The 26,880-nt window shown below is 42.4% G+C and overlaps 1 protein-coding gene across 1 annotated transcript in view; it reads right to left on the bottom strand.

Moving 5' to 3' along the window:
* Positions 1 to 26,880, bottom strand: part of LOC118387158 (ryanodine receptor 3-like) — a 308,396-nt gene that overhangs the window by 200,665 nt on the left and 80,851 nt on the right. Inside the window, exons 12-14 of the mRNA XM_052523336.1 lie at positions 6,216 to 6,337; positions 5,265 to 5,448; positions 1,301 to 1,436 (exon numbers count right to left, since the gene is read on the bottom strand). Of these exons, the coding sequence (XP_052379296.1) occupies positions 1,301 to 1,436; positions 5,265 to 5,448; positions 6,216 to 6,337 (442 nt within the window). The remainder of the gene's footprint in view (positions 1 to 1,300; positions 1,437 to 5,264; positions 5,449 to 6,215; positions 6,338 to 26,880) is intronic.

Here is a 26,880-nt window from a genome sequence, read left to right as displayed (position 1 = left end):
CTCCTATATCCTCTCACTCCTCTCTCTCCTATCTCTTCTCTCTCTCTCTCTTCTCTTCTCTTCTCTTCTCTTCTATCTCCTCTCTCCTATCTATCTCCCCTCTCTCTTCTCTCTCTCTCCTATATCCTCTCACTCCTCTCTCTCCTATCTCTTCTCTCTCTCTTCTATCTCCTCTCTCCTATCTATCTCCCCTCTCTCTTCTCTCTCTCTCATCTCTCTTCTCTCTCTCTGCTCAGACTGCAATGGCATCCTTCAGGGTGACCCCTGTGTTGGTTTAGCAAGAGGAAGTCTGGGCTGTTTTCACTGGGGTGTGTGTGCCTGCGTGCAAGGGGATGTGTGTGTGTGTGTGTGTGTGTGTGTGTGTGTGTGTGTGTGTGTGTGTGTGTGTGTGTGTGTGTGTGTGTGTGTGTGTGTGTGTGTGTGTGTGTGTGTGTGTGTGTGTGTGTGTGTGTGTGTGTGTGTGTGTGTGTGTGTGTGTGTGTAGAGGATTTGAATACGAGTGCGGTCAAGCTGAACTAAGGGGAACTCGTTAAAATGATGGACCTGTTTCTGCCTCTATGACATCACCACAACAAAAGGCGAACAACAACACATCCAGGGTCTTATATTGACCGATACTATGCTGTACAAGGGGTCTTTGTCACAGCAGAGACCTCCTCTCCTCGAGATAGAAGTCTGACACATCAAGGCCCGAGATCAGTGATAAAACATTTGTAACTGACATTTTGTAAATAAAGGGTTTTGAACATTTATCTGACTGGTGTTAACAGCCTCCCTTGTCTCACCCATGCGTCCCAAATAGCACCCTATAGTGCACTACTTTTGAACACAGCCCTATGCGCTGTGGTCATAACTAGTGCACTATATAGGGGAAAGGGTGCCATTTGGGATGCATGCACTGCATCATGACATCACAGTGCCCAGAGGGCAGGTGTTAAGAACGGGTCTCTATTTTATTTATGTGATGAAGCTTCATCTCTATCTCTCTCTCTCTCTCTCTCTCTCTCTCTCTCTCTCTCTCTCTCTCTCTCTCTCTCTCTCTCTCTCTCTCTCTCTCTCTCTCTCTCTCTCTCTCTCTCTCTCTCTCTCTCTCTCTCTCTCTCTCTCTCTCTCTCTCTCTCTCTCTCTCTCTCTCTCTCTCTCTCTCTCTCTCTCTCTTCTCTCTCCCCTGTAAATAAAATAACTGTCATGTCACTCTTCAGATGGAGCTCAGGGTCAGGGAGGTGTGTGTGTGTGTGTGTGTGTGTGCGCACAGAGGTGTTTAGAGTTGACACAGAACCCTAAGATCCATCTCTCTCACCCAGTAGTTGGTAGAGTAGGTTGAGGATGCTCTTCCATGCCGCCCCAGCCTCTTCCCCAGCATGCTCTCCAAAGTGAGCAGCGCTGTTGTACAGGTTGAGACGGTCGATGCACATCACCAGTAGGGCCAGCATGCCCTGAAACACACACACAAACACTAGGCAAGTCAGTTAAGAACAAATTCTTATTTACAATGACGGCCTACCCGAGGAAGAGTGCCTTGTTCAGGGGCAGAAGGATAGATGTTTACCATGTTAGCTCGGGGATTCGATCCAGCAACCTTTCATTTACTGGCCCAACGCTCTAATACAAGAGTTACATCCACAACGGACACTTTTGACCTGAGCTTTATGGGCTCTGGTCTATAGTAGTGCACTACATAGGGAATAGGGCCCTGGTCAATAGTAGTGCACTATATAGGGAATAGGACCCTGGTCTATAGTAGTGCACTACATAGGGAATAGGGCCCTGGTCTATAGTAGTGCACTACATAGGGAATAGGGCTCTGGTCTATAGTAGTGCACTACATAGGGAATAGGGCTCTGGTCTGGTCAATAGTAGTCTGGTCTACTACATAGGGAATAGGGCTCTGGTCTATAGTAGTGCACTACATAGGGAATAGGGCTCTGGTCTATAGTAGTGCACTACATAGGGAATAGGGCTCTGGTCTATAGTAGTGCACTACATAGGGAATAGGGCTCTGGTCTATAGTAGTGCACTACATAGGGAATAGGGCTCTGGTCTATAGTAGTGCACTACATAGGGAATAGGGCTCTGGTCTATAGTAGTGCACTACATAGGGAATAGGGCTCTGGTCTATAGTAGTACACTACATAGGGAATAGGGCTCTGGTCTATAGTAGTGCACTACATAGGGAATAGGGCTCTGGTCTATAGTAGTGCACTACATAGGGAATAGGGCCCTGGTCAATAGTAGTGCACTACATAGGGAATAGGGCTCTGGTCTATACTAGTGCACTACATAGGGAATAGGGCTCTGGTCTATAGTAGTGCACTACATAGGGAATAGGGCTCTGGTCTATAGTAGTGCACTACATAGGGAATAGGGCTCTGGTCTATAGTAGTGCACTACATAGGGAATAGGGCTCTGGTCTATAGTAGTGCACTACATAGGGAATAGGGCTCTGGTCTATAGTAGTGCACTACATAGGGAATAGGGCTCTGGTCTACACTACATAGGGAATAGGGCCCTGGTCAATAGTAGTGCACTACATAGGGAATAGGGCTCTGGTCTATAGTAGTGCACTACATAGGGAATAGGGCTCTGGTCTATAGTAGTGCACTACATAGGGAATAGGGCTCGGGTCTATAGTAGTGCACTACATAGGGAATAGGGCTTGGGTCTATAGTAGTGCACTACATAGGGAATAGGGCTCTGGTCTATAGTAGTGCACTACATAGGGAATAGGGCTCGGGTCTATAGTAGTGCACTACATAGGGAATAGGGCTCTGGTCTATAGTAGTGCACTACATAGGGAATAGGGCCCTGGTCTATAGTAGTGCACTACATAGGGAATAGGGCTCGGGTCTATAGTAGTGCACTACATAGGGAATAGGGCTCTGGTCTATAGTAGTGCACTACATAGGGAATAGGGCCCTGGTCAATAGTAGTGCACTATATAGGGAATAGGGCCCTGGTCAATAGTAGTGCACTACATAGGGAATAGGGCCCTGGTCAATAGTAGTGCACTATATAGGGAATAGGGCTCTGGTCAATAGTAGTGCCTACATAGGGAATAGGGCCCTGGTCAATAGTAGTGCACTATATAGGGAATAGGGCCCTGGTCAATAGTAGTGCACTACATAGGGAATAGGGCCCTGGTCAATAGTAGTGCACTATATAGGGAATATGGCCTGGTCTATAGTAGTGCACTACATAGGGAATAGGGCTCTGGTCTATAGTAGTGCACTGCATAGGGAATAGGGCTCTGGTCTATAGTAGTGCACTACATAGGGAATAGGGCTCTGGTCTATAGTAGTGCACTACATAGGGAATAGGGCTCTGGTCGATAGTAGTGCACTGCATAGGGCATAGTGTACCATAATTAGTCATTATGTGATTCAATCACAGTGATACATGTTCCTAGAACTTCCTACATGAAAAGAGATACATTTGCATATCTTCTGGGAGACACTTTTAGGCAGAGGTAGGACCAAGTCACTATTTTTTAAGTCCCAAGCAAGTCTCAAGTCACAAGGTTCAAGTCTCAAGTCAGATCCCATGTAGAATGGGTCGAGTCTCGAATCAAGTCCAAGTTGTACAGTACATTCTAAGAGCAAGTCAAGTCGAATCGAATCATACGTTTTTTCAAGTTCAGTCTCAAGTCAAGTAAAAGAAAATCTATACATGCAATGACTTCTTTAACGGCACATTTGATACCTTGAGGCTATAATGTTGTCAATATTTTGTAAAAAAAAAAAAAAAAACATTTAGTTATATATAATTGATGGTTCTTCAGATGTCTGTGAAGTTCGATTTTTGAAAAAGTTTTAATTTGAAGTGAAATAAATGAAAAACTTCACAGTTATACAGTGGGGAGAACAAGTATTTGATTCACTGCCAATTTTGCAGGTTTTCCTACTTATAAAGCATGTAGAGGTCTATAATTTTTTTTATCATAGGTACACTTCAACTGTGAGAGACGGAATCTAAAACAAAAATCCAGAAAATCACATTGTATGATTTTTAATGATTTCTGTACCAAATATTAAGTTCTGCTTTTCTGATGTTTTAAATACTTATGTCATGCAATAAAATGCAAATTAATTACTTAAAAATCATACAAAGTGATTTTCTGGATTTTTGTTTTAGATTCCGACTCTCACAGTTGAAGTGCACCTATGATAAAAAAAATTACAGACCTCTACATGCTTTGTAAGTAGGAAAACCTGCAAAATCGTCAGTTCTACATCATTTTAGAAGACCGGAGACTTTAGCTGAATCTGATTTAGTACCTCACAAATTATGTAAATGACTTTGACACTGACAATCTGAGATCAATAGAAACAACCTTGTCTCTAATCCATCAATAGCCTAGGCCAGGTGTGAGGAGAAACACACTGTACAATATGAGGAGGAAGTTATAGTCCTAAACAAGCTTTCCAGTTTCACTGACTCACCCAATGACACACAGCTCACTCACCTGTGAAGGCCGATGCTCTCAAGTCCATCTCCCTCTTGTTTTAATGTAAAACAATACTGTTCGCTCAATAGGCCTATTTGGACGTTGATAACATACTTGGTAGCACTACAGACAGACTAGTCTTCTCTTTTCAGCAGGATCCATTTGCCACGTATAGCCACAGCTAGGATATATATATACATATATATATATATATTTTTAAAGCTATCGATCCTCTGTGGCTAAATTATAGACCTATTCGTGGTGTAGTCTTCTGAATGATTTCATTTCATTCTGAACAGACAGCCGTAATTATATAACTTTGGGAAATGTATTTCACTTGATCAGGGGTGCTACAGCTGGAGAGATGAGAGGTGCAGGCTCATGTCTGTCAGAGCAGAGAGAGGGAGAGAGATCATAGAAAGTGATTCTCATTCTAGTTCTGTGAGAGATACTGGTGCGATTCTGTCTCTCACCACAGTAATGACCACGCGTTGGTCTATATAGACTACAATGTCGTGCAAAACCATGAACCCGGGCCGGCACAACCCGAATCAATTCTTAGAATATCTGGCACGTTTTCACGTTAAGTCTTTTATTAAGGGGAGGAGAATTACAGAGGAGTCAACTTGAATTTACTCTGATTACTTTTATTTAAATTTTTACATTGCAAAGAGTGAAAATAATTGTTCAGGCCACGAGATCTACCGGATCCTGGCAAATGGGTCCCAGAACAAAACTGTCCAGAACTGAGATTAATAACTGAGATTAACTCAAATTTAGCCCTGATTAAACCTGAGGTCCCGGAGCCCTGGGAGCTCACCTCCTCTTTGAAAAGGTCCTGTCGTTTGATTAGAGATCTCAGCAGAGTCTGTTTCTCCTCATGTTCCAGTTCTGAGTCGGGCTGTTTGAAATACTCAATGAGATCATCCAGCGTCTGCAACACCTCGTCAAAGTTAGGCAGAGAGACCTCCACGTTCTTATCCCTTCCTATACTGTCAAGACCCCTAGGGAAGAGGGAGAGGGGCAGGGATAGGTTTGGGGAGAGGAAGAGTGAGAGAGAGGGATAGAGAGAGGGACATAAAACTACATTAATATCACTTATCCACAATGGTCGCAAACCATCTCAATTGTTTTAAAATTACATTGCGCAAATTCTACAGCAGATCATTTACGAAATCAGTCACTGGTAGTGAATCCACAGCAGGCCAATTCATGAGAACTAATCCATGCCTAATTCCACAAAAGCAGGAAAATTGCTTTCGGTTCTGCAGCTTCAATTGGATCTCTATTGCGCAGGTTCATGTGAATCGGCTTGTCGTTCAGTAGTATACAGGAGCATTCAGTAGCATTCAGTAGCATTTAGGATCATTCAGTATCATTCAGGAGCATTCAGTAGCCTTCCGGAGCATTCCGTAGTATTCAGGGGCATTCAGGAGCATTCAGTAGAATTCAGGAGCATCCGGTAGTATTTGGGAGCATTCCATAGTATTCAGAAGCATTCAGTAGCATTAAGGAGTATTCAGTATTATTCAGTAGCATTCAACTAGTTAATACAAAATTTGTCCGACCGTGTTCTGTATTTCCTGGAATAGATGACGGTCCTTAAACTGTCTAGGTTACTAATGCAGCGCGCACACACACACGCACACGCACACACACACACACACACACACACACACACACACACACACACACACACACACACACACACACACACACACACACACACACACACACACACACACACACACACACACACACACAGCCCTACTTGATGAAGTGGCTGAAGAGGACAGTGGTGTTCCTGATGATGCGTACAGCCCGTGCCTCCTCGTGTTGACAACGCTGAAGGGTCAGACCGTCGTCCATGTGACCCTCAGCATGCAGACAGGCCTGTCTCGCAAATACACAACACACACATTATAGACAGACATTATTAGAAGTACTTAACACAGACATTACCACAAACAGGTATCTGTGCAACTCAATGTAACATGTTCCTTGTTACTCATTAATCACAGGCAGAGCCATATAGTGTACTTAGAGTGTTTTGAACAGTTTTCCAATTCTAAACATTCCTTTTTTTTTTTTTTTTGGAGTGTTGTAATTCTAGACGTTCCGTTAATTAGCATTGTTAAAATATTCCTCATGTAATGTTAATGGGGTTCTAACATGGCTGCCATAGAATGTTGTAGTGTCATGTAAATGCATCACTATTGACCAGCTGTCTGAGCTGTGAGTTGGCTTAGGTCTCCTCCTCTCCCCCAGTTAGCTCCCACCCAGGCAGGATGTGGCTCCGACCCAGGCAGGATGTGTCAGGACACATGAGGCAGTCATTTAGATGTGATAATGAGAGAGGGATGGTGACAGTTAGTTACAGTTATCTTTTCTGAGAGAGGAGGGATCAACTCCTGTCTCTCTCTCTTCTTCCCCAGTCTCTTTTCCTCTCTCTCTCCCTCACTATCATCTCTCCATCTCTCCCTCTCTCTCCCTCCCCACCAGTACTTCTCTCTCTCCATCCCTCTCCCTTTCCCCACCAGCACTTCTCTCTCTCCATCTCTCTCTCTGTCCCTCCCCACCAGCTATTCTCTTTCTATCGAGCTCTCTATCCCTCCCCACCATAGGGCTGCCAACGTTTGAGGAAGGCTTGGAGTGAGATTTGCTATGTGAATTTCATTGTCCCCTGGCACAGTCCCTAGATGGGGGACAAGGGGTCCTCCCTCAGGAAGATTTTCCTGCAATATTTTTTTGTAATTGGCTTAGGGCTATGGCCAGGGTGGAAAATTAGGTGTACTTAGGATGCTTTGAACATTAAATGTACATTCAAACTTCAACAACTTTGTTACTTTGAGATTTTGGGGGGATGAAATGTTAATTATGCTAATATTTTTAAGGGGACATATGTTTTAGGTGGTTTGACACTTTATTCAATAATTAAATGAGATAGGGAGACAGGGAAATGCTAGAAACAGTGGGAAGGTTGGAAGCAGGGATTGATCTCTGTTCTCAGAGTTACATGTGACACATGCCAGGAGTTTTACCACCACACCAAGACTCTGCACAGGAATGTGTTTATTAATGGGTGATGGCAGTGGGTAACCAGGAATGTGTTTATTAATGGGTGATGGCAGTGGGTAACCAGGAATGTGTTTATTAATGGGTGATGGCAGTGGGTAACCAGGAATGTGTTTATTAATGGGTGATGGCAGTGGGTAACCAGGAATGTGTTTATTAATGGGTGATGGCAATGGGTAACCAGGAATGTGTTTATTAATGGGTGATGGCAGTGGTTTATTAATGTAACCAGGAATGTGTTTATTAATGGGTGATGGCAGTGGGTAACCAGGAATGTGTTTATTAATGGGTGATGGCAGTGGGTAACCAGGAATGTGTTTATTAATGGGTGATGGCAGTGGGTAACCAGGAATGTGTTTATTAATGGGTGATGGCAGTGGGTAACCAGGAATGTGTTTATTAATGGGTGATGGCAGTGGGTAACCAGGAATGTGTTTATTAATGGGTGATGGCAGTGGGTAACCAGGAATGTGTTTATTAATGGGTGATGTCAGTGGGTAACCAGGAATGTGTTTATTAATGGGTGATGTCAGGTGATGGCAGTGGGTAACCAGGAATGTGTTTATTAATGGGTGATGGCAGTGGGTAACCAGGAATGTGTTTATTAATGGGTGATGGCAGTGGGTAACCAGGAATGTGTTTATTAATGGGTGATGGCAGTGGGTAACCAGGAATGTGTTTATTAATGGGTGATGGCAGTGGGTAACCAGGAATGTGTTTATTAATGGGTGATGGCAGTGGGTAACCAGGAATGTGTTTATTAATGGGTGATGGCAGTGGGTAACCAGGAATGTGTTTATTAATGGGTGATGGCAGTGGGTAACCAGGAATGTGTTTATTAATGGGTGATGGCAGTGGGTAACCAGGAATGTGTTTATTAATGGGTGATGGCAGTGGGTAACCAGGAATGTGTTTATTAATGGGTGATGGCAGTGGGTAACCAGGAATGTGTTTATTAATGGGTGATGGCAGTGGGTAACAAGGTATATGTTTATTAATGGGTGATGGCAGTGGGTAACCAGGAATATGTTTATTAATGGGTGATGGCAGTGGGTAACCAGGAATGTGTTTATTAATGGGTGATGGCAGTGGGTAACCAGGAATGTGTTTATTAATGGGTGATGGCAGTGGGTAACCAGGAATGTGTTTATTAATGGGTGATGGCAGTGGGTAACCAGGAATGTGTTTATTAATGGGTGATGGCAGTGGGTAACCAGGAATGTGTTTATTAATGGGTGATGGCAGTGGGTAACCAGGAATGTGTTTATTAATGGGTGATGGCAGTGGGTAACCAGGAATGTGTTTATTAATGGGTGATGGCAGTGGGTAACCAGGAATGTGTTTATTAATGGGTGATGGCAGTGGGTAACCAGGAATGTGTTTATTAATGGGTGATGGCAGTGGGTAACCAGGAATGTGTTTATTAATGGGTGATGGCAGTGGGTAACCAAATCATAGTTTGAAGTCTCCTTGTTCATAGACAGCGTTCAAGGTGAGGACACAAACATTCTGTATTGTTTTTATGTGGGTGAACTGTCTCTTTTAAATAGGTCTGGAAGAAAATTCTGCTTGCTCTCCAGGAGGGTTGGACATCCCTGATCTATGTTTCCCAAGTGATGGGTGTTTCAACATGTTCTTGTTGTAACAATTTGTTTCTCAATCACCAGAACTTCAGGGGGAAAAATCAAATGAATATCAATATTCAGGTGGTTTATGACTACTAGTTGAAGATTAATATTCAGGTAGTTTATGCCTACTAGTTGAAGATTAATATTCAGGTGGTTTATGCCTACTAGTTGAAGATTAATATTCAGGTGGTTTATGCCTACTAGTTGAAGATCAATATTCAGGTGGTTTATGCCTACTAGTTGAAGATCAATATTCAGGTGGTTTATGCCTACTAGTTGAAGATTAGTATTCAGGTAGTTTATGCCTACTAGTTGTAGATTAATATTCAGGTGGTTTATGCCTACTAGTTGAAGATTAATATTCAGGTGGTTTATGCCTACTAGTTGAAGATCAATATTCAGGTGGTTTATGCCTACTAGTTGAAGATTAATATTCAGGTGGTTTATGCCTACTAGTTGAAGATTAATATTCAGGTAGTTTATGCCTACTAGTTGAAGATTAATATTCAGGTAGTTTATGCCTACTAGTTGAAGATTAATATTCAGGTGGTTTATGCCTACTAGTTGAAGATTAATATTCAGGTGGTTTATGACTACTAGTTGTAGATTAATATTCAGGTGGTTTATGTCTACTAGTTGAAGATTAATATTCAGGGGGTTTATGCCTACTAGTTGAAGATTAATATTCAGGTGGTTTATGCCTACTAGTTGTAGATTAATATTCAGGTGGTTTATGCCTACTAGTTGAAGATTAATATTCAGGTAGTTTATGCCTACTAGTTGAAGATTAATATTCAGGTAGTTTATGACTACTAGTTGAAGATTAATATTCAGGTGGTTTATGCCTACTAGTTGAAGATTAATATTCAGGTGGTTTATGCCTACTAGTTGAAGATCAATATTCAGGTGGTTTATGCCTACTAGTTGAAGATTAATATTCAGGTGGTTTATGCCTACTAGTTGAAGATTAATATTCAGGTGGTTTATGCCTACTAGTTGAAGATTAATATTCAGGTGGTTTATGCCTACTAGTTGAGGATCAATATTCAGGTGGTTTATGCCTACTAGTTGAAGATCAATATTCAGGTGGTTTATGCCTACTAGTTGAAGATTAATATTCAGGTGGTTTATGCCTACTAGTTGAAGATCAGTATTCAGGTGGTTTATGCCTACTAGTTGAAGATTAATATTCAGGTGGTTTATGCCTACTAGTTGAAGATTAATATTCAGGTGGTTTATGCCTACTAGTTGAAGATCAATATTCAGGTGGTTTATGCCTACTAGTTGAAGATTAATATTCAGGTGGTTTATGCCTACTAGTTGAAGATTAATATTCAGGTGGTTTATGCCTACTAGTTGAAGATTAATATTCAGGTGGTTTATGCCTACTAGTTGAAGATGAATATTCAGGTAGTTTATGACTACTAGTTGAAGATTAATATTCAGGTGGTTTATGACTACTAGTTGAAGATTAATATTCAGGTGGTTTATGACTACTAGTTGAAGATCAATATTCAGGTGGTTTATGACTACTAGCTGTAGATTAATATTCAGGTGGTTTATGACTACTAGTTGTAGATTAATATTCAGGTGGTTTATGCCTACTAGTTCAAGATTAATATTCAGGTGGTTTATGACTACTAGTTGAAGATTAATATTCAGGTGGTTTATGACTACTAGTTGAAGATTAATATTCAGGTGGTTTATGACTACTAGTTGAAGATCAATATTCAGGTGGTTTATGCCTACAATTGAAGATTAATATTCAGGTGGTTTATGACTACTAGTTGAAGGTTAATATTCAGGTGGTTTATGACTACTAGTTGAAGATCAATATTCAGGTGGTTTATGCCTACTAGTTGAAGATTAGTATTCAGGTAGTTTATGCCTACTAGTTGTAGATTAATATTCAGGTGGTTTATGCCTACTAGTTGAAGATTAATATTCAGGTGGTTTATGCCTACTAGTTGAAGATCAATATTCAGGTGGTTTATGCCTACTAGTTGAAGATTAATATTCAGGTGGTTTATGACTACTAGTTGAAGATCAATATTCAGGTGGTTTATGACTACTAGTTGTAGATTAATATTCAGGTGGTTTATGACTACTAGTTGTAGATTAATATTCAGGTGGTTTATGCCTACTAGTTGAAGATTAATATTCAGGTAGTTTATGCCTACTAGTTGAAGATTAATATTCAGGTAGTTTATGCCTACTAGTTGAAGATTAATATTCAGGTGGTTTATGCCTACTAGTTGAAGATTAATATTCAGGTGGTTTATGACTACTAGTTGAAGATTAATATTCAGGTGGTTTATGCCTACTAGTTGAGGATCAATATTCAGGTGGTTTATGCCTACTAGTTGAAGATCAATATTCAGGTGGTTTATGCCTACTAGTTGAAGATTAATATTCAGGTGGTTTATGCCTACTAGTTGAAGATCAGTATTCAGGTGGTTTATGACTACTAGTTGTAGATTAATATTCAGGTGGTTTATGCCTACTAGTTGTAGATTAATATTCAGGTGGTTTATGCCTACTAGTTGAAGATCAGTATTCAGGTGGTTTATGACTACTAGTTGAAGATTAATATTCAGGTGGTTTATGCCTACTAGTTGAAGATTAATATTCAGGTGGTTTATGCCTACTAGTTGAAGATTAATATTCAGGTGGTTTATGCCTACTAGTTGAAGATTAATATTCAGGTGGTTTATGCCTACTAGTTGAAGATTAATATTCAGGTGGTTTATGACTACTAGTTGAAGATTAATATTCAGGTGGTTTATGACTACTAGTTGAAGATCAATATTCAGGTGGTTTATGACTACTAGTTGAAGATTAATATTCAGGTGGTTTATGACTACAAGTTGAAGATTAATATTCAGGTAGTTTATGCCTACTAGTTGAAGATTAATATTCAGGTGGTTTATGACTACTAGTTGAAGATCAATATTCAGGTGGTTTATGACTACTAGTTGAAGATTAATATTCAGGTGGTTTATGCCTACTAGTTGAAGATTAATATTCAGGTGGTTTATGACTACTAGTTGAAGATTAATATTCAGGTGGTTTATGACTACTAGTTGAAGATTAATATTCAGGTGGTTTATGACTACTAGTTGAAGATCAATATTCAGGTGGTTTATGACTACTAGTTGAAGATTAATATTCAGGTGGTTTATGACTACTAGTTGTAGATTAATATTCAGGTGGTTTATGCCTACTAGTTGAAGATTAATATTCAGGTGGTTTATGACTACTAGTTGAAGATTAATATTCAGGTGGTTTATGACTACTAGTTGAAGATTAATATTCAGGTGGTTTATGACTACTAGTTGAATATCAATATTCAGGTGGTTTATGCCTACTAGTTGAAGATTAATATTCAGGTGGTTTATGCCTACTAGTTGAAGATTAATATTCAGGTGGTTTATGCCTACTAGTTGAATATCAATATTCAGGTGGTTTATGCCTACTAGTTGAAGATTAATATTCAGGTGGTTTATGCCTACTAAGTTGGTGGTTTAACTATTAATATTCAGGTGGTTTATGCCTACTAGTTGAAGATTAATATTCAGGTGGTTTATGCCTACTAGTTGAAGATTAATATTCAGGTGGTTTATGCCTACTAGTTGAAGATTAATATTCAGGTGGTTTATGACTACTAGTTGAAGATTAATATTCAGGTGGTTTATGACTACTAGTTGAGATTAATATTCAGGTGGTTTATGCCTACTAGTTGAAGATTAATATTCAGGTGGTTTATGCCTACTAGTTGAAGATTAATATTCAGGTGGTTTATGCCTACTAGTTGAAGATTAATATTCAGGTGGTTTATGCCTACTAGTTGAAGATCAATATTCAGGTGGTTTATGCCTACTAGTTGAAGATTAATATTCAGGTGGTTTATGCCTACTAGTTGAAGATTAATATTCAGGTGGTTTATGCCTACTAGTTGAAGATCAATATTCAGGTGGTTTATGCCTACTAGTTGAAGATCAATATTCAGGTGGTTTATGCCTACTAGTTGAAGATTAATATTCAGGTGGTTTATGCCTACTAGTTGAAGATCAATATTCAGGTGGTTTATGATTAACTAGTTGAAGATTAATATTCAGGTGGTTTATGCCTACTAGTTGAAGATTAATATTCAGGTGGTTTATGACTACAAGTTGAAGATTAATATTCAGGTAGTTTATGCCTACTAGTTGAAGATTAATATTCAGGTGGTTTATGACTACTAGTTGAAGATCAATATTCAGGTGGTTTATGCCTACTAGTTGAAGATTAATATTCAGGTGGTTTATGCCTACTAGTTGTAGATTAATATTCAGGTGGTTTATGACTACTAGTTGAAGATTAATATTCAGGTGGTTTATGACTACTAGTTGAAGATTAATATTCAGGTGGTTTATGACTACTAGTTGAAGATCAATATTCAGGTGGTTTATGACTACTAGTTGTAGATTAATATTCAGGTGGTTTATGACTACTAGTTGTAGATTAATATTCAGGTGGTTTATGCCTACTAGTTGAAGATTAATATTCAGGTGGTTTATGCCTACTAGTTGAAGATTAATATTCAGGTGGTTTATGCCTACTAGTTGAAGATTAATATTCAGGTGGTTTATGCCTACTAGTTGAAGATTAATATTCAGGTGGTTTATGCCTACTAGTTGAAGATTAATATTCAGGTGGTTTATGACTACTAGTTGAAGGTTAATATTCAGGTGGTTTATGACTACTAGTTGAAGATCAATATTCAGGTGGTTTATGCCTACTAGTTGAAGATTAATATTCAGGTGGTTTATGCCTACTAGTTGAATATTAATATTCAGGTGGTTTATGCCTTTTGAAGATTAATATTCAGATGCTACTAGTTGAAGATTAATATTCAGGTGGTTTATGACTACTAGTTGAAGATTAATATTCAGGTAGTTTATGCCTACTAGTTGAAGATTAATATTCAGGTGGTTTATGCCTACTAGTTGAAGATTAATATTCAGGTGGTTTATGCCTACTAGTTGAAGATTAATATTCAGGTGGTTTATGCCTACTAGTTGAAGATTAATATTCAGGTGGTTTATGCCTACTAGTTGAAGATTAATATTCAGGTGGTTTATGCCTACTAGTTGAAGATTAATATTCAGGTGGTTTATGCCTACTAGTTGAAGATTAATATTCAGGTGGTTTATGACTACTAGTTGAAGATTAATATTCAGGTGGTTTATGCCTACTAGTTGAAGATTAATATTCAGGTGGTTTATGCCTACTAGTTGAAGATTAATATTCAGGTGGTTTATGCCTACTAGTTGAAGATCAATATTCAGGTGGTTTATGCCTACTAGTTGAAGATTAATATTCAGGTGGTTTATGCCTACTAGTTGAAGATGAATATTCAGGTAGTTTATGACTACTAGTTGAAGATCAATATTCAGGTGGTTTATGCCTACTAGTTGAAGATTAATATTCAGGTGGTTTATGCCTACTAGTTGAAGATTAATATTCAGGTGGTTTATGACCTACTAGTACTGAAGATTAATATTCAGGTGGTTTATGCCTACTAGTTGAAGATTAATATTCAGGTGGTTTATGCCTACTAGTTGAAGATTAATATTCAGGTGGTTTATGCCTACTAGTTGAAGATTAATATTCAGGTGGTTTATGCCTACTAGTTGAAGATTAATATTCAGGTGGTTTTATGCCTACTAGTTGAAGATTAATATTCAGGTGGTTTAAGATTAATATTCAGGTGGTTTATGCCTACTAGTTGAAGATTAATATTCAGGTGGTTTATGCCTACTAGTTGAAGATTAATATTCAGGTGGTTTATGACTACTAGTTGAAGATTAATATTCAGGTGGTTTATGACTACTAGTTGAAGATTAATATTCAGGTGGTTTATGACTACTAGTTGAAGATTAATATTCAGGTGGTTTATGCCTACTAGTTGAAGATTAATATTCAGGTGGTTTATGCCTACTAGTTGAAGATTAATATTCAGGTGGTTTATGCCTACTAGTTGAAGATTAATATTCAGGTGGTTTATGCCTACTAGTTGAAGATTAATATTCAGGTGGTTTATGCCTACTAGTTGAAGATGAATATTCAGGTAGTTTATGACTACTAGTTGAAGATCAATATTCAGGTGGTTTATGCCTACTAGTTGAAGATTAATATTCAGGTAGTTTATGCCTACTAGTTGAAGATTAATATTCAGGTGGTTTATGCCTACTAGTGGAATATTAATATTCAGGTGGTTTATGCCTACTAGTTGAAGATTAATATTCAGGTGGTTTATGCCTACTAGTTGAAGATGAATATTCAGGTAGTTTATGCCTACTAGTTGAAGATTAATATTCAGGTGGTTTATGACTACTAGTTGAAGATCAATATTCAGGTGGTTTATGCCTACTAGTTGAAGATTAATATTCAGGTGGTTTATGCCTACTAGTTGAAGATTAATATTCAGGTGGTTTATGCCTACTAGTTGAAGATTAATATTCAGGTGGTTTATGCCTACTAGTTGTAGATTAATATTCAGGTGGTTTATGCCTACTAGTTGAAGATTAATATTCAGGTGGTTTATGCCTACTAGTTGAAGATTAATATTCAGGTGGTTTATGCCTACTAGTTGAAGATTAATATTCAGGTGGTTTATGACTACTAGTTGAAGATTAATATTCAGGTGGTTTATGCCTACTAGTTGAAGATTAATATTCAGGTGGTTTATGACTACTAGTTGAAGATTAATATTCAGGTGGTTTATGCCTACTAGTTGAAGATTAATATTCAGGTGGTTTATGCCTACTAGTTGAAGATTAATATTCAGGTGGTTTATGCCTACTAGTTGAAGATTAATATTCAGGTGGTTTATGCCTACTAGTTGAAGATTAATATTCAGGTGGTTTATGCCTACTAGTTGAAGATTAATATTCAGGTGGTTTATGCCTACTAGTTGAAGATTAATATTCAGGTGGTTTATGCCTACTACTAGTTGAAGATCAATATTCAGGTGGTTTATGCCTACTAGTTGAAGATTAATATTCAGGTGGTTTATGCCTACTAGTTGAAGATTAATATTCAGGTGGTTTATGACCTACTAGTTGAAGATTAATATTCAGGTTGAAGATCAATATTCAGTTTTATGCCTACTAGTTGAAGATTAATATTCAGGTGGTTTATGCCTACTAGTTGAAGATTAATATTCAGGTGGTTTATGCCTACTAGTTGAAGATTAATATTCAGGTGGTTTATGCCTACTAGTTGAAGATTAATATTCAGGTTTATGTTTATGCCTACTGCCTACTAGTTGAAGATTAATATTCAGGTGGTTTATGACTACTAGTTGAAGATCAATATTCAGGTGGTTTATGACTACTAGTTGAAGATCAATATTCAGGTGGTTTATGCCTACTAGTTGTAGATTAATATTCAGGTGGTTTATGCCTACTAGTTGAAGATTAATATTCAGGTGGTTTATGCCTACTAGTTGTAGATTAATATTCAGGTGGTTTATGCCTACTAGTTGAAGATTAATATTCAGGTGGTTTATGCCTACTAGTTGTAGATTAATATTCAGGTGGTTTATGCCTACTAGTTGAAGATTAATATTCAGGTGGTTTATGCCTACTAGTTGAAGATTAATATTCAGGTGGTTTATGCCTACTAGTTGAAGATCAATATTCAGGTGGTTTATGACTACTAGTTGAAGATCAGTATTCAGGTGGTTTATGCCTACTAGTTGAAGATTAATATTCAGGTGGTTTATGACTACTAGTTGAAGATTAATATTCAGGTAGTTTATGCCTACTAGTTGTAGATTAATATTCAGGTGGTTTATGCCTACTAGTTGAAGATTAATATTCAGGTGGTTTATGCCTACTAGTTGAAGATTAATATTCAGGTGGTTTATGACTACTAGTTGAAGATTAATATTCAGGTGGTTTATGACTACTAGTTGAAGATTAATATTCAGGTGGTTTATGACTACTAGTTGAAGATTAATATTCAGGTGGTTTATGCCTACTAGTTGAAGATTAATATTCAGGTGGTTTATGCCTACTAGTTGTAGATTAATATTCAGGTGGTTTATGACTACTAGTTGAAGATTAATATTCAGGTGGTTTATGACTACTAGTTGAAGATCAATATTCAGGTGGTTTATGCCTACTAGTTGAAGATCAATATTCAGGTGGGTTATGCCTACTAGATGAAGATCAATATTCAGGTGGTTTATGCCTACTAGTTGAAGATCAATATTCAGGTGGTTTATGCCTACTAGTTGAAGATCAATATTCAGGTGGTTTATGCCTACTAGTTGAAGATTAATATTCAGGTGGTTTATGACTACTAGTTGAAGATTAATATTCAGGTGGTTTATGACTACTAGTTGAAGATTAATATTCAGGTGGTTTATGACTACTAGTTGAAGATTAATATTCAGGTGGTTTATGACTACTAGTTGAAGATCAATATTCAGGTGGTTTATGTCTACTAGTTGAAGATTAATATTCAGGTGGTTTATGACTACTAGTTGAAGATTAATATTCAGGTGGTTTATGACTACTAGTTGAAGATTAATATTCAGGTGGTTTATGACTACTAGTTGAAGATGAAGATACTAATATTCAGGTGGTTTATGACTACTAGTTGAAGATTAATATTCAGGTGGTTTATGACTACTAGTTGAAGATCAATATTCAGGTGGTTTATGCCTACTAGTTGAAGATCAATATTCAGGTGGTTTATGACTACTAGTTGAAGATTAATATTCAGGTGGTTTATGACTACTAGTTGAAGATTAATATTCAGGTGGTTTATGACTACTAGTTGAAGATTAATATTCAGGTGGTTTATGACTACTAGTTGAAGATCAATATTCAGGTGGTTTATGTCTACTAGTTGAAGATTAATATTCAGGTGGTTTATGACTACTAGTTGAAGATCAATATTCAGGTGGTTTATGTCTACTAGTTGAAGATTCTCGATGTCATCGTACTCTACATAGACAACACATGATGCCTTTATGAGTTGTGAGTCCACCTATCATCTATACCAAGCATGTGCACAATACTAAAATGTAAACAATTATATTTAATTCCAGGAACATTTATTATCCATTGCTGATTTGTGTGACTTATTCAAAAACTTTCCATGAATGGCTACAAAAATACAAAGACTCACATAATGAATTTTCAGAGACACAAGTAGGTAATAAATAATAAGAACTGGTATGGGGAATAGCAGTGGAAGTGGAATAATAGAATAGGTAGAAGTGGAATAATATAATAGGTATGGGGAATAGCAGTAGAAGTGGAATAATATAATAAGTATGGGGAATAGCAGTAGAAGTGGAATAATATAATAGGTATGGGGAATAGCAGTAGAAGTGGAATAATTGAACAAGTATGGGGAATAGCAGTAGAAGTGGAATAATAGAATAAGTATGGGGAATAGCAGTAGAAGTGGAATAATAAAATAGATATGGGGAATAGCAGTAGAAGTGGAATAATATAATAAGTATGGGGAATAGCAGTAGAAGTGGAATAATATAATAGGTATGGGGAATAGCAGTAGAAGTGGAATAATATAATAAGTATGGGGAATAGCAGTAGAAGTGGAATAATATAATAGGTATGGGGAATAGCAGTAGAAGTGGAATAATATAATAGGTATGGGGAATAGCAGTAGTGTTGTTGCTGACTATCACACTAATTACACTGTATTTTAGCCCATTGTCAAGAATGAGAATTGTTCCGCTGATCCGACTAAATACATTAAAAAGCTAATAAAATCTCCCGAAGGCAAGATGACATAAATCTGCTCCGACATGTAAAGAAAATATTTAATCATAGTTACAAATCAGGTCACCCTGCAAAACTAACCTCCGAAAACATTTTGTAGGTCCGTCTGTGGCCTTTTGGTTGTCACAACCTAAATGCCAATCACCAAACGAGGGTACTAATGTAAGTGTGGATTAAATTGACTTTAGTACATGCTGTCAAAAGACTGCATTCTGCAATAGGGACAGGGAGTAACAGCAACGTAATTTAACATTTACATAACACAGCGCTATCATGCTGCTCTGTTTACAGTTTTAAAAACTCAGCGGAGAACGTTCCCTCCAATCAGCGCCACTCTAATCCAGAGGGGCGTTTCTTAAAAATATGCATCCAATCCCCTTGATCCTTTACTAGACCAATCATATGTTTCAATGTGTCACAATATGAGGTGGCAAAACACGACAATGACAGAGGTTAAATTGAAGGCGCAGATGCTCCGATTTCAAAACGATTTGGAGCACAGTTGAAAAGTTAACGTAAAAGCAACGGTTTTCAGTAAGTGAGATATAAGAGGTGTGCCGTGAGAATGTGAGAAGAGGATCAAATGCGTGTCTCACGGCCAATAGAGAGAAGAGGTGGTGGGAAGGGAGAGAGAAGAGCTGGTGGGAAGGGAGATAGAGAGAAGAGCTGGTGGGAAGGGAGAGAGAAGAGCTGGTGGGAAGGGAGAGAGAAGAGATGGTGGGAAGGGAGATAGAGAGAAGAGCTGGTGGGAAGGGAGAGAGAAGAGCTGGTGGGAAGGGAGATAGAGAGAAGAGCTGGTGGGAAGGAGAGAGAAGAGCTGGTGGGAAGGGAGAGAGAAGAGCTGGTGGGAAGGGAGAGAGAGGGAGAGAAGAGCTGGTGGGAAGGGAGATAGAGAGAAGAGCTGGTGGGAAGGGAGAGAGAAGAGCTGGTGGGAAGGGAGATAGAGAGAAGAGCTGGTGGGAAGGGAGATAGAGAGAAGAGCTGGTGGGAAGGGAGAGAGAAGAGCTGGTGGGAAGGGAGAGAGCTGGTGGGAAGGAGAAGAGCTGGTGGGAAGGAGAAGGGAGAAGGAGAGAGAAGAGCTGGTGGGAAGGGAGATAGAGAAGAGCTGGTGGGAAGGAGATAGAGAGAAGAGCTGGTGGGAAGGAGAGAGAAGAGCTGGTGGGAAGGGAGAGAGAGATGAGAGAGAAGGGCTGGTGGGAAGGGAAGGAGAGATGGTGGGAAGGGAGAAGAGAAGAAGCTGGTGGGAAGGGAGAGAGAAGAGCTGGTGGGAAGGGAGAGAGAAGAGCTGGTGGGAAGGGAGAGAAGAGCTGGTGGGAAGGGAGAGAAGAGCTGGTGGGAAGGAGATGGTGGGAAGAGAGAAGAGCTGGTGGGAAGGGAGAGCTGGTGGGAAGGAGAGAGAAGAGCTGGTGGGAAGGGAAGGGATAGAGAGAAGAAGAGCTGGTGGGAAGGGAAGGGATAGAGAGAAGAGCTGGTGGAAGGAGAGAAGAGCTGGTGGGAAGGAAGGAGAGCTGGTGGGAAGAGAAGAAGGAAGGAGAGAAGGAGAAGAGAGAAGAGCTGGTGGGAAGGAGAGAGAAGAGAGCTGGTGGGAAGGGAGAGAGAAGAGCTGGTGGGAAGGGAGAGAGAAGAGCTGGTGGGAAGGGAGAGAGAGAAAAGCTGGTGGGAAGGGGAAGAAGAGCTGGGGGAAGGAGAAGAGAAGCTGGTGGGAAGGGAGAGAGAGAGCTGGTGGGAAGGGAGAGAGAAGAGCTGGTGGGAAGGAGAGATAGAGAGAGAGCTGGTGGGAAGGAGAGAGAAGAGCTGGTGGGAAGGGATAGAGAAAGAGCTGGTGGGAAGGGAGAGAGAGAGAGAAGAGCTGGTGGGAAGGGAGATAGAGAGAAGAGCTGGTGGGAAGGAGATAGAGAGAAGGGAGATAAGAGCTGGTGGGAAGGGAGAGAAGAGGGAGAGAGAAGAGAGAGAGAGCTGGTGGGAAGGGAGATAGAGAAGAGCTGGTGGGAAGGAGAGAGAGAAGAGCTGGTGGGAAGGAGAGAAGAGCTGGTGAAGGGAGAAGAACTGGTGGGAAGGGAGATAGACAGAAGAGCTGGTGGGAAGGGATGGTGGGAGAGAAAGAGCTGGTGGAAGGGAGATAGAAGAGAGAGAAGAAGAGCTGGTGGGAAGGAGAGAGAGAAGAGCTGGTGGGAAGGAGAGAGAAGAGCTGGTGGGAAGGAGAGGAGAAGAGCTGGAAGGGAGAAGAGCTGGTGGGAAGGAGATAGAGAGAAGAGCTGGTGGGAAGGAGAAGGAGAGAGAAGAGCTGGTGGGAAGGGAGAGAGAGAAGAGCTGGTGGGAAGGAGAGAGAAGAGCTGGGAAGGGAGATAGAGAGAAGAGCTGGTGGGAAGGAGAGAGAGAGATGGTGGGAAGGGAGATAAGAGAGAAGAGAAGGAAGGAGAGAGAAGAGCTGGTGGGAAGGAGAGAGAGAAGAGCTGGTGGGAAGGAGATAGAGAGAAGAAGCTGGTGGGAAGGAGAGAGAGAAGAGCTGGTGGGAAGGAGAAGAAGAGAAGGAGCTGGTGGAGAAGGGAGAGAAGAGCTGGTGGGAAGGGAGATAGAGAGAGAGAGCTGGTGGGAAGGGAGATAGAGAGAAGAGCTGGTGGGAAGGGAGAGAGAAGAGCTGGTGGGAAGGGAGAGAGAAGAGCTGGTGGGAAGGGAGAGAGAAGAGCTGGTGGGAAGGGAGAGAAGAGCTGGTGGGAAGGGAGAGAGAAGAGCTGGTGGGAAGGGAGAGAGAAGAGCTGGTGGGAAGGGAGAGAGAAGAGCTGGTGGGAAGGAGATAGAGAGAAGAGCTGGTGGGAAGGGAGAGAGAAGAGCTGGTGGGAAGGGAGAGAGAAGAGCTGGTGGGAAGGGAGAGAGAAGAGCTGGTGGGAAGGGAGATAGAGAGAGAGCTGGTGGGAAGGGAGAGAAAAGAGCTGGTGGGAAGGAGAGAGAAAGAGCTGGTGGGAAGGGAGAGAGAGAAGAGCTGGTGGGAAGGGAGAGAGAAGAGCTGGTGGGAGAGGAGAGAGAGAAGAGCTGGTGGGAAGGGAGATAAGAGAGGGAAGGGAGTGGTGGGAAGGGGAAGGAGAGAGAGAAGAGCTGGTGGGAAGGAGATAGAGAGAAGAGCTCCTGGGAAGGTGGGAAGGAGATAGAGAGAAGAGCTGGGAAGGAGATAGAGAGAAGAGTGGTGGGAAGGAAGAGAGAAGAGCTGGTGGGAAGGGAGAGAGAAGAAAAAGGAGATAGGGAAGGAGAGAGAAGAGCTGGGGGAAGGAGAGAGAAGAGCTGGGTGGGAAGAAGAGAGAAGAGCTGGTGGGAAGGGAGAGAGAAGAGCTGGTGGAAGGGAGAGAAGAGGGTGGTGGGAAGGGAGAGAGAAGAGCTGGTGGGAAGGGAGAGAGAAGAGCTGGTGGGAAGGGAGAGAGAAGAGCTGGTGGGAAGGGAGATAGAGAGAAGACCTGGTGGGAAGGGAGAGAGAAGAGCTGGTGGGAAGGGAGAGAGAAGAGCTGGTGGGAAGGGAGATAGAGAGAAGAGCTGGTGGGAAGGGAGAGAGAAGAGCTGGTGGGAAGGGAGATAGAGAGAAGAGCTGGTGGGAAGGGAGAGAGAAGAGCTGGTGGGAAGGGAGATAGAGAGAAGAGCTGGTGGGAAGGGAGATAGAGAGAAGAGCTGGTGGGAAGGGAGATAGAGAGAAGAGCTGGTGGGAAGGGAGAGAGAAGAGCTGGTGGGAAGGGAGATAGAGAGAATAGCTGGTGGGAAGGGAGATAGAGAGAAGAGCTGGTGGTAAGGGAGATAGAGAGAAGAGCTGGTGGGAAGGGAGAGAGAAGAGCTGGTGGGAAGAGAGAGAGAAGAGCTGGTGGGAAGGGAGATAGACAGAAGAGGTGGTGGGAAGGGAGATAGACAGAAGAGGTGGTGGGAAGGGAGATAGAGAGAAGAGGTGGTGGGAAGAGAGATAGAGAGAAGAGCTGGTGGGAAGGGAGATAGAAGAGAAGGGGTGGTGAAGGAGAGAGAAGAGCTGGTGGGAAGGAGAGATAGAGAGAAGAGCTGGTGGGAAGGAGATAGAGAGAAGAGCTGGTGGGAAGGGAGAGAGAAGAGCTGGTGGGAAGGAGAGAGAGAGCTGGTGGGAAGGAGAGAGAAGAGCTGGTGGGAAGGAGAGAGAAGAGCTGGTGGGAAGGAGAGAGAGAAGAGCTGGTGGGAAGGGAGAGAGAAGAGCTGGTGGGAAGGGAGAGATAGAGAGAAGAGCTGGTGGGAAGGAAGGAGAGAGAGACAGAAGAGCTGGTGGTGGGAAGGGAGATAGAGAGAAGAGCTGGTGGGAAGGAGATAAGAGAGAAGAGCTGGTGGGAAGGAGATAGAGAGAAGAGCTGGTGGGAAGGGAGAGAAGAGCTGGTGGGAGAAGAGCTGGTGGGAAGGAGAGAGAGAAAGAGCTGGTGGGAAGGGAGATAGAAAGAAGGGGTGGTGGGAAGGAGATAGAGAGAGCTGGTGGGAAGGGAGATAGAGAGAAGCTGGTGGGAAGGGAGATAGAGAGAAGAGCTGGTGGAAGGAAGGAGATAGAGAGAAGGGAGTGGTGGGAAGGAGATAGAGAGAAGAGCTGGTGGGAAGGAGAGAGAGAAGAGCTGGTGGGAAGGAGAGAGAGAAGAGCTGGTGGGAAGGGAGATAGAAGGGAGATAGAAGGGGATAGAAGAGCTGGTGGGAAGGGAGGTGGGAAGATAGAGAGAAGAGCTGAAGGGTAGAGAAGGGAAGAGAGATAGAGAGAAGAGCTGGTGGGAAGGAGATAGAGAGAAGAGCTGGTGGGAAGGGAGATAGAGAGAAGGGGTGGTGGAAGGAGATGGTGGGAAGGAGAGAGAGAGAAGAGCTGGTGGAAAGGGAGATAGAGAGAAAGGGGTGGTGGGAAGGAGATAGAGAGAAGAGCTGGTGGGAAGGGAGATAGAAGAGAAGAGCTGGTGGGAAGGAGATAGAGAGAAGAGCTGGTGGGAAGGGAGAGAGAAGAGCTGGTGGAAGGAGAGAAGGGAGAGAGAACAGCTGGTGGGAAGGGAGAGAGAAGAGAAGAGGTGGGGGAAGGGAGAGAGAAGAGAAAGGGAGCTGAAGTGGGAAGGGAGAGAGAAGAGCTGGTGGGAAGGGAGAGAGAAGAGCTGGTGGGAAGGGAGATAGAGAGAAGAGCTGGTGGGAAGGGAGAGAGAAGAGCTGGGAAGGGAGAGAGAAGAGCTGGTGGGAAGGGAGAGAGAAGAGCTGGTGGGAAGGGAGAGAGAGAGCTGGTGGGAAGGGAGATAGAGAGAAGAGCTGGTGGGAAGGGAGAGAGAAGAGCTGGTGGGAAGGGAGAGAGAAGAGCTGGTGGGAAGGGAGAGAGAAGAGCTGGTGGGAAGGGAGAGAGAAGAGCTGGTGGGAAGGGAGATAGAGAAGAGGGTGGTGGAAGGAGATAGAGAGAAGAGCTGGTGGGAAGGAGATAGAGAGAAGAGGTGGTGGGAAGGGAGATAGAGAGAAGGGGTGGTGGGAAGGGAGATAGAGAGAAGAGGTGGTGGGAAGGGAGATAGAGAGAAGAGGTGGTGGGAAGGGAGATAGAGAGAAGAGCTGGTGGGAAGGGAGAGAGAAGAGCTGGTGGGAAGGGAGAGAGAAGAGGTGGTGGGAAGGGAGAGAGAAGAGCTGGTGGGAAGGGAGATAGAGAGAAGAGGTGGTGGGAAGGGAGATAGAGAGAAGAGGTGGTGGGAAGGGAGATAGAGAGAAGAGGTGGTGGGAAGGGAGATAGAGAGAAGAGCTGGTGGGAAGGGAGATAGAGAGAAGGGGTGGTGGGAAGGGAGTTAGACAAAAGAGGTGGTGGGAAGGGAGATAGAGAGAAGAGCTGGTGGGAAGGGAGATAGACAGAAGAGCTGGTGGGAAGGGGGATAGATAGAGAGAAGAGCTGGTGGGAAGGGAGATAGAGAGAAGGGCTGGTGGGAAGGGAGATAGAGAGAAGAGCTGGTGGGAAGGGAGATAGAAGAGCTGGTGGGAAGGGAGAGAGAAGAGCTGGTGGGAAGGGAGATAGAGAGAAGGGGTGGTGGGAAGGGAGATAGAGAGAAGAGTTGGTGGGAAGGGAGATAGAGAGAAGGGGTGGTGGGAAGGGAGATAGAGAGAAGGGGTGGTGGGAAGGGAGATAGAGAGAAGGGGTGGTGGGAAGGGAGATAGAGAGAAGAGCTGGTGGGAAGGGAGATAGAGAGAAGGGGTGGTGGGAAGGGAGATAGAAAGAAGAGCTGGTGGGAAGGGAGATAGAGAGAAGGGGTGGTGGGAAGGGAGATAGAGAGAAGGGGTGGTGGGAAGGGAGATAGAGAGAAGGGGTGGTGGGAAGGGAGATAGAGAGAAGAGCTGGTGGGAAGGGAGATAGAGAGAAGGGGTGGTAGGAAGGGAGATAGAGAGAAGAGCTGGTGGGAAGGGAGATAGAGAGAAGGGGTGGTAGGAAGGGAGATAGAGAGAAGGGGTGGTGGAAAGGGAGATAGAGAGAAGGGGTGGTGGGAAGGGAGATAGAGAGAAGAGCTGGTGGGAAGAGAGATAGAGAGAAAGAGCTGGTGGGAAGGGAGATAGAGAGAAGAGCTGGTGGGAAGGGAGATAGAAGAGCTGGTGGGAAGGGAGAGAGAACAGCTGGTGGGAAGGGAGAGAGAAGAGCATGTGGGAAGGGAGAGAGAAGAGCTGGTGGGAAGGGAGAGAAGAGCTGGTGGGAAGGGAGAGAGTTGAGCTGGTGGGAAGGGAGATAGAGAGAAGGGGTGGTGGGAAGGGAGACAGAAGAGCTGGTGGGAAGGGAGAGAGAAGAGCTGGTGGGAAGGGAGAGAGAAGAGCTGGTGGGAAGGGAGAGAGTTGAGCTGGTGGGAAGGGAGAGAGAGAGAAGGGGTGGTGGGAAGGGAGACAGAAGAGCTGGTGGGAAGGGAGAGAGAAGAGCTGGTGGGGAGAGCTGGTGGGAAGGAGATAGAGAGAAGAGCTGGGGGAAGGAGAGAGAAGAGCTGGGGAAGGGAGATAGGGGGAGCTGGTTTGAAGGGAGATAGAGAGAAGAGCTGGTGGGAAGGGAGATAGAGAGAAGGGGTGGGAAGGGAGATAGAGAGAAGGGGGAAGTGGTGGGAAGGGAGATAGAGAGAAGGGGTGGTGGGAAGGGAGATAGAGAGAAGGGGTGGTGGGAAGGGAGATAGAGAGAAGAGCTGGTGGGAAGGGAGATAGAGAGAAGAGGTAGTTTTTTTCCTGGGCGGGCAGCTTGATGATAGCACAGAAAATTACACAGAAAATATACTTCTCTGTTGATATCACATACATTATCAAGCATTTCGCACATGTTATCCAGATACTGACTGTTAGCACTTGGTGGTCTATAGCAGCTTCCCACCAGAATGAGCTTTAGGTGAGGCAGATGAACCTGTAGCCATATTACTTCAACAGTATTTAACATGAGATCATCTCTAAGCTTTACAGGAATGTGGTTCTGAATATAGACCGCAACACCTCCACCTTTGGCATTTCTGTCTTTTCAGTAGATGTTATTACCATGTATTGCTACCACTGTATCATCAAAGGTATTGTCTAAGTGAGTTTCAGAGACAGTCAGAATACGAATGTCATCTGTTACAAGCAAGTTATTGACTTCATGGACCTTGTTTCTCAGGCTACATATGTTAATGTGGTCTATTTTTAGCACTTTTCTGGGTTGCTTGATTGTTTTTAAGGCTTTTACTGGGAAGCTTATCAGAAGTAGAGTTGCTCATGTTATTTACATTGGAGCTGATGCAGGGTGAGCAGCAGAAAGTGGTCTTCCATAGAGAGGCATACATACAGTAGTAAACAGTGCAGTGATTTCATTGGCCATAGACCTACATCACATATCATTTTCAAGTTAACAAGTGTATGATTAAACTTCAAGCATCAATGTACCCATTTACCCACAATATAACCCATAAATACCTCATGGGCTTATGGCGTACCTCATCAGAACCTA

This window comes from Oncorhynchus keta, chromosome 8 (genome assembly GCF_023373465.1).
Source record: "Oncorhynchus keta strain PuntledgeMale-10-30-2019 chromosome 8, Oket_V2, whole genome shotgun sequence".
Lineage (NCBI taxonomy): Eukaryota > Metazoa > Chordata > Actinopteri > Salmoniformes > Salmonidae > Oncorhynchus > Oncorhynchus keta.
This window is presented reverse-complemented; position numbering and strand designations above follow the sequence as displayed.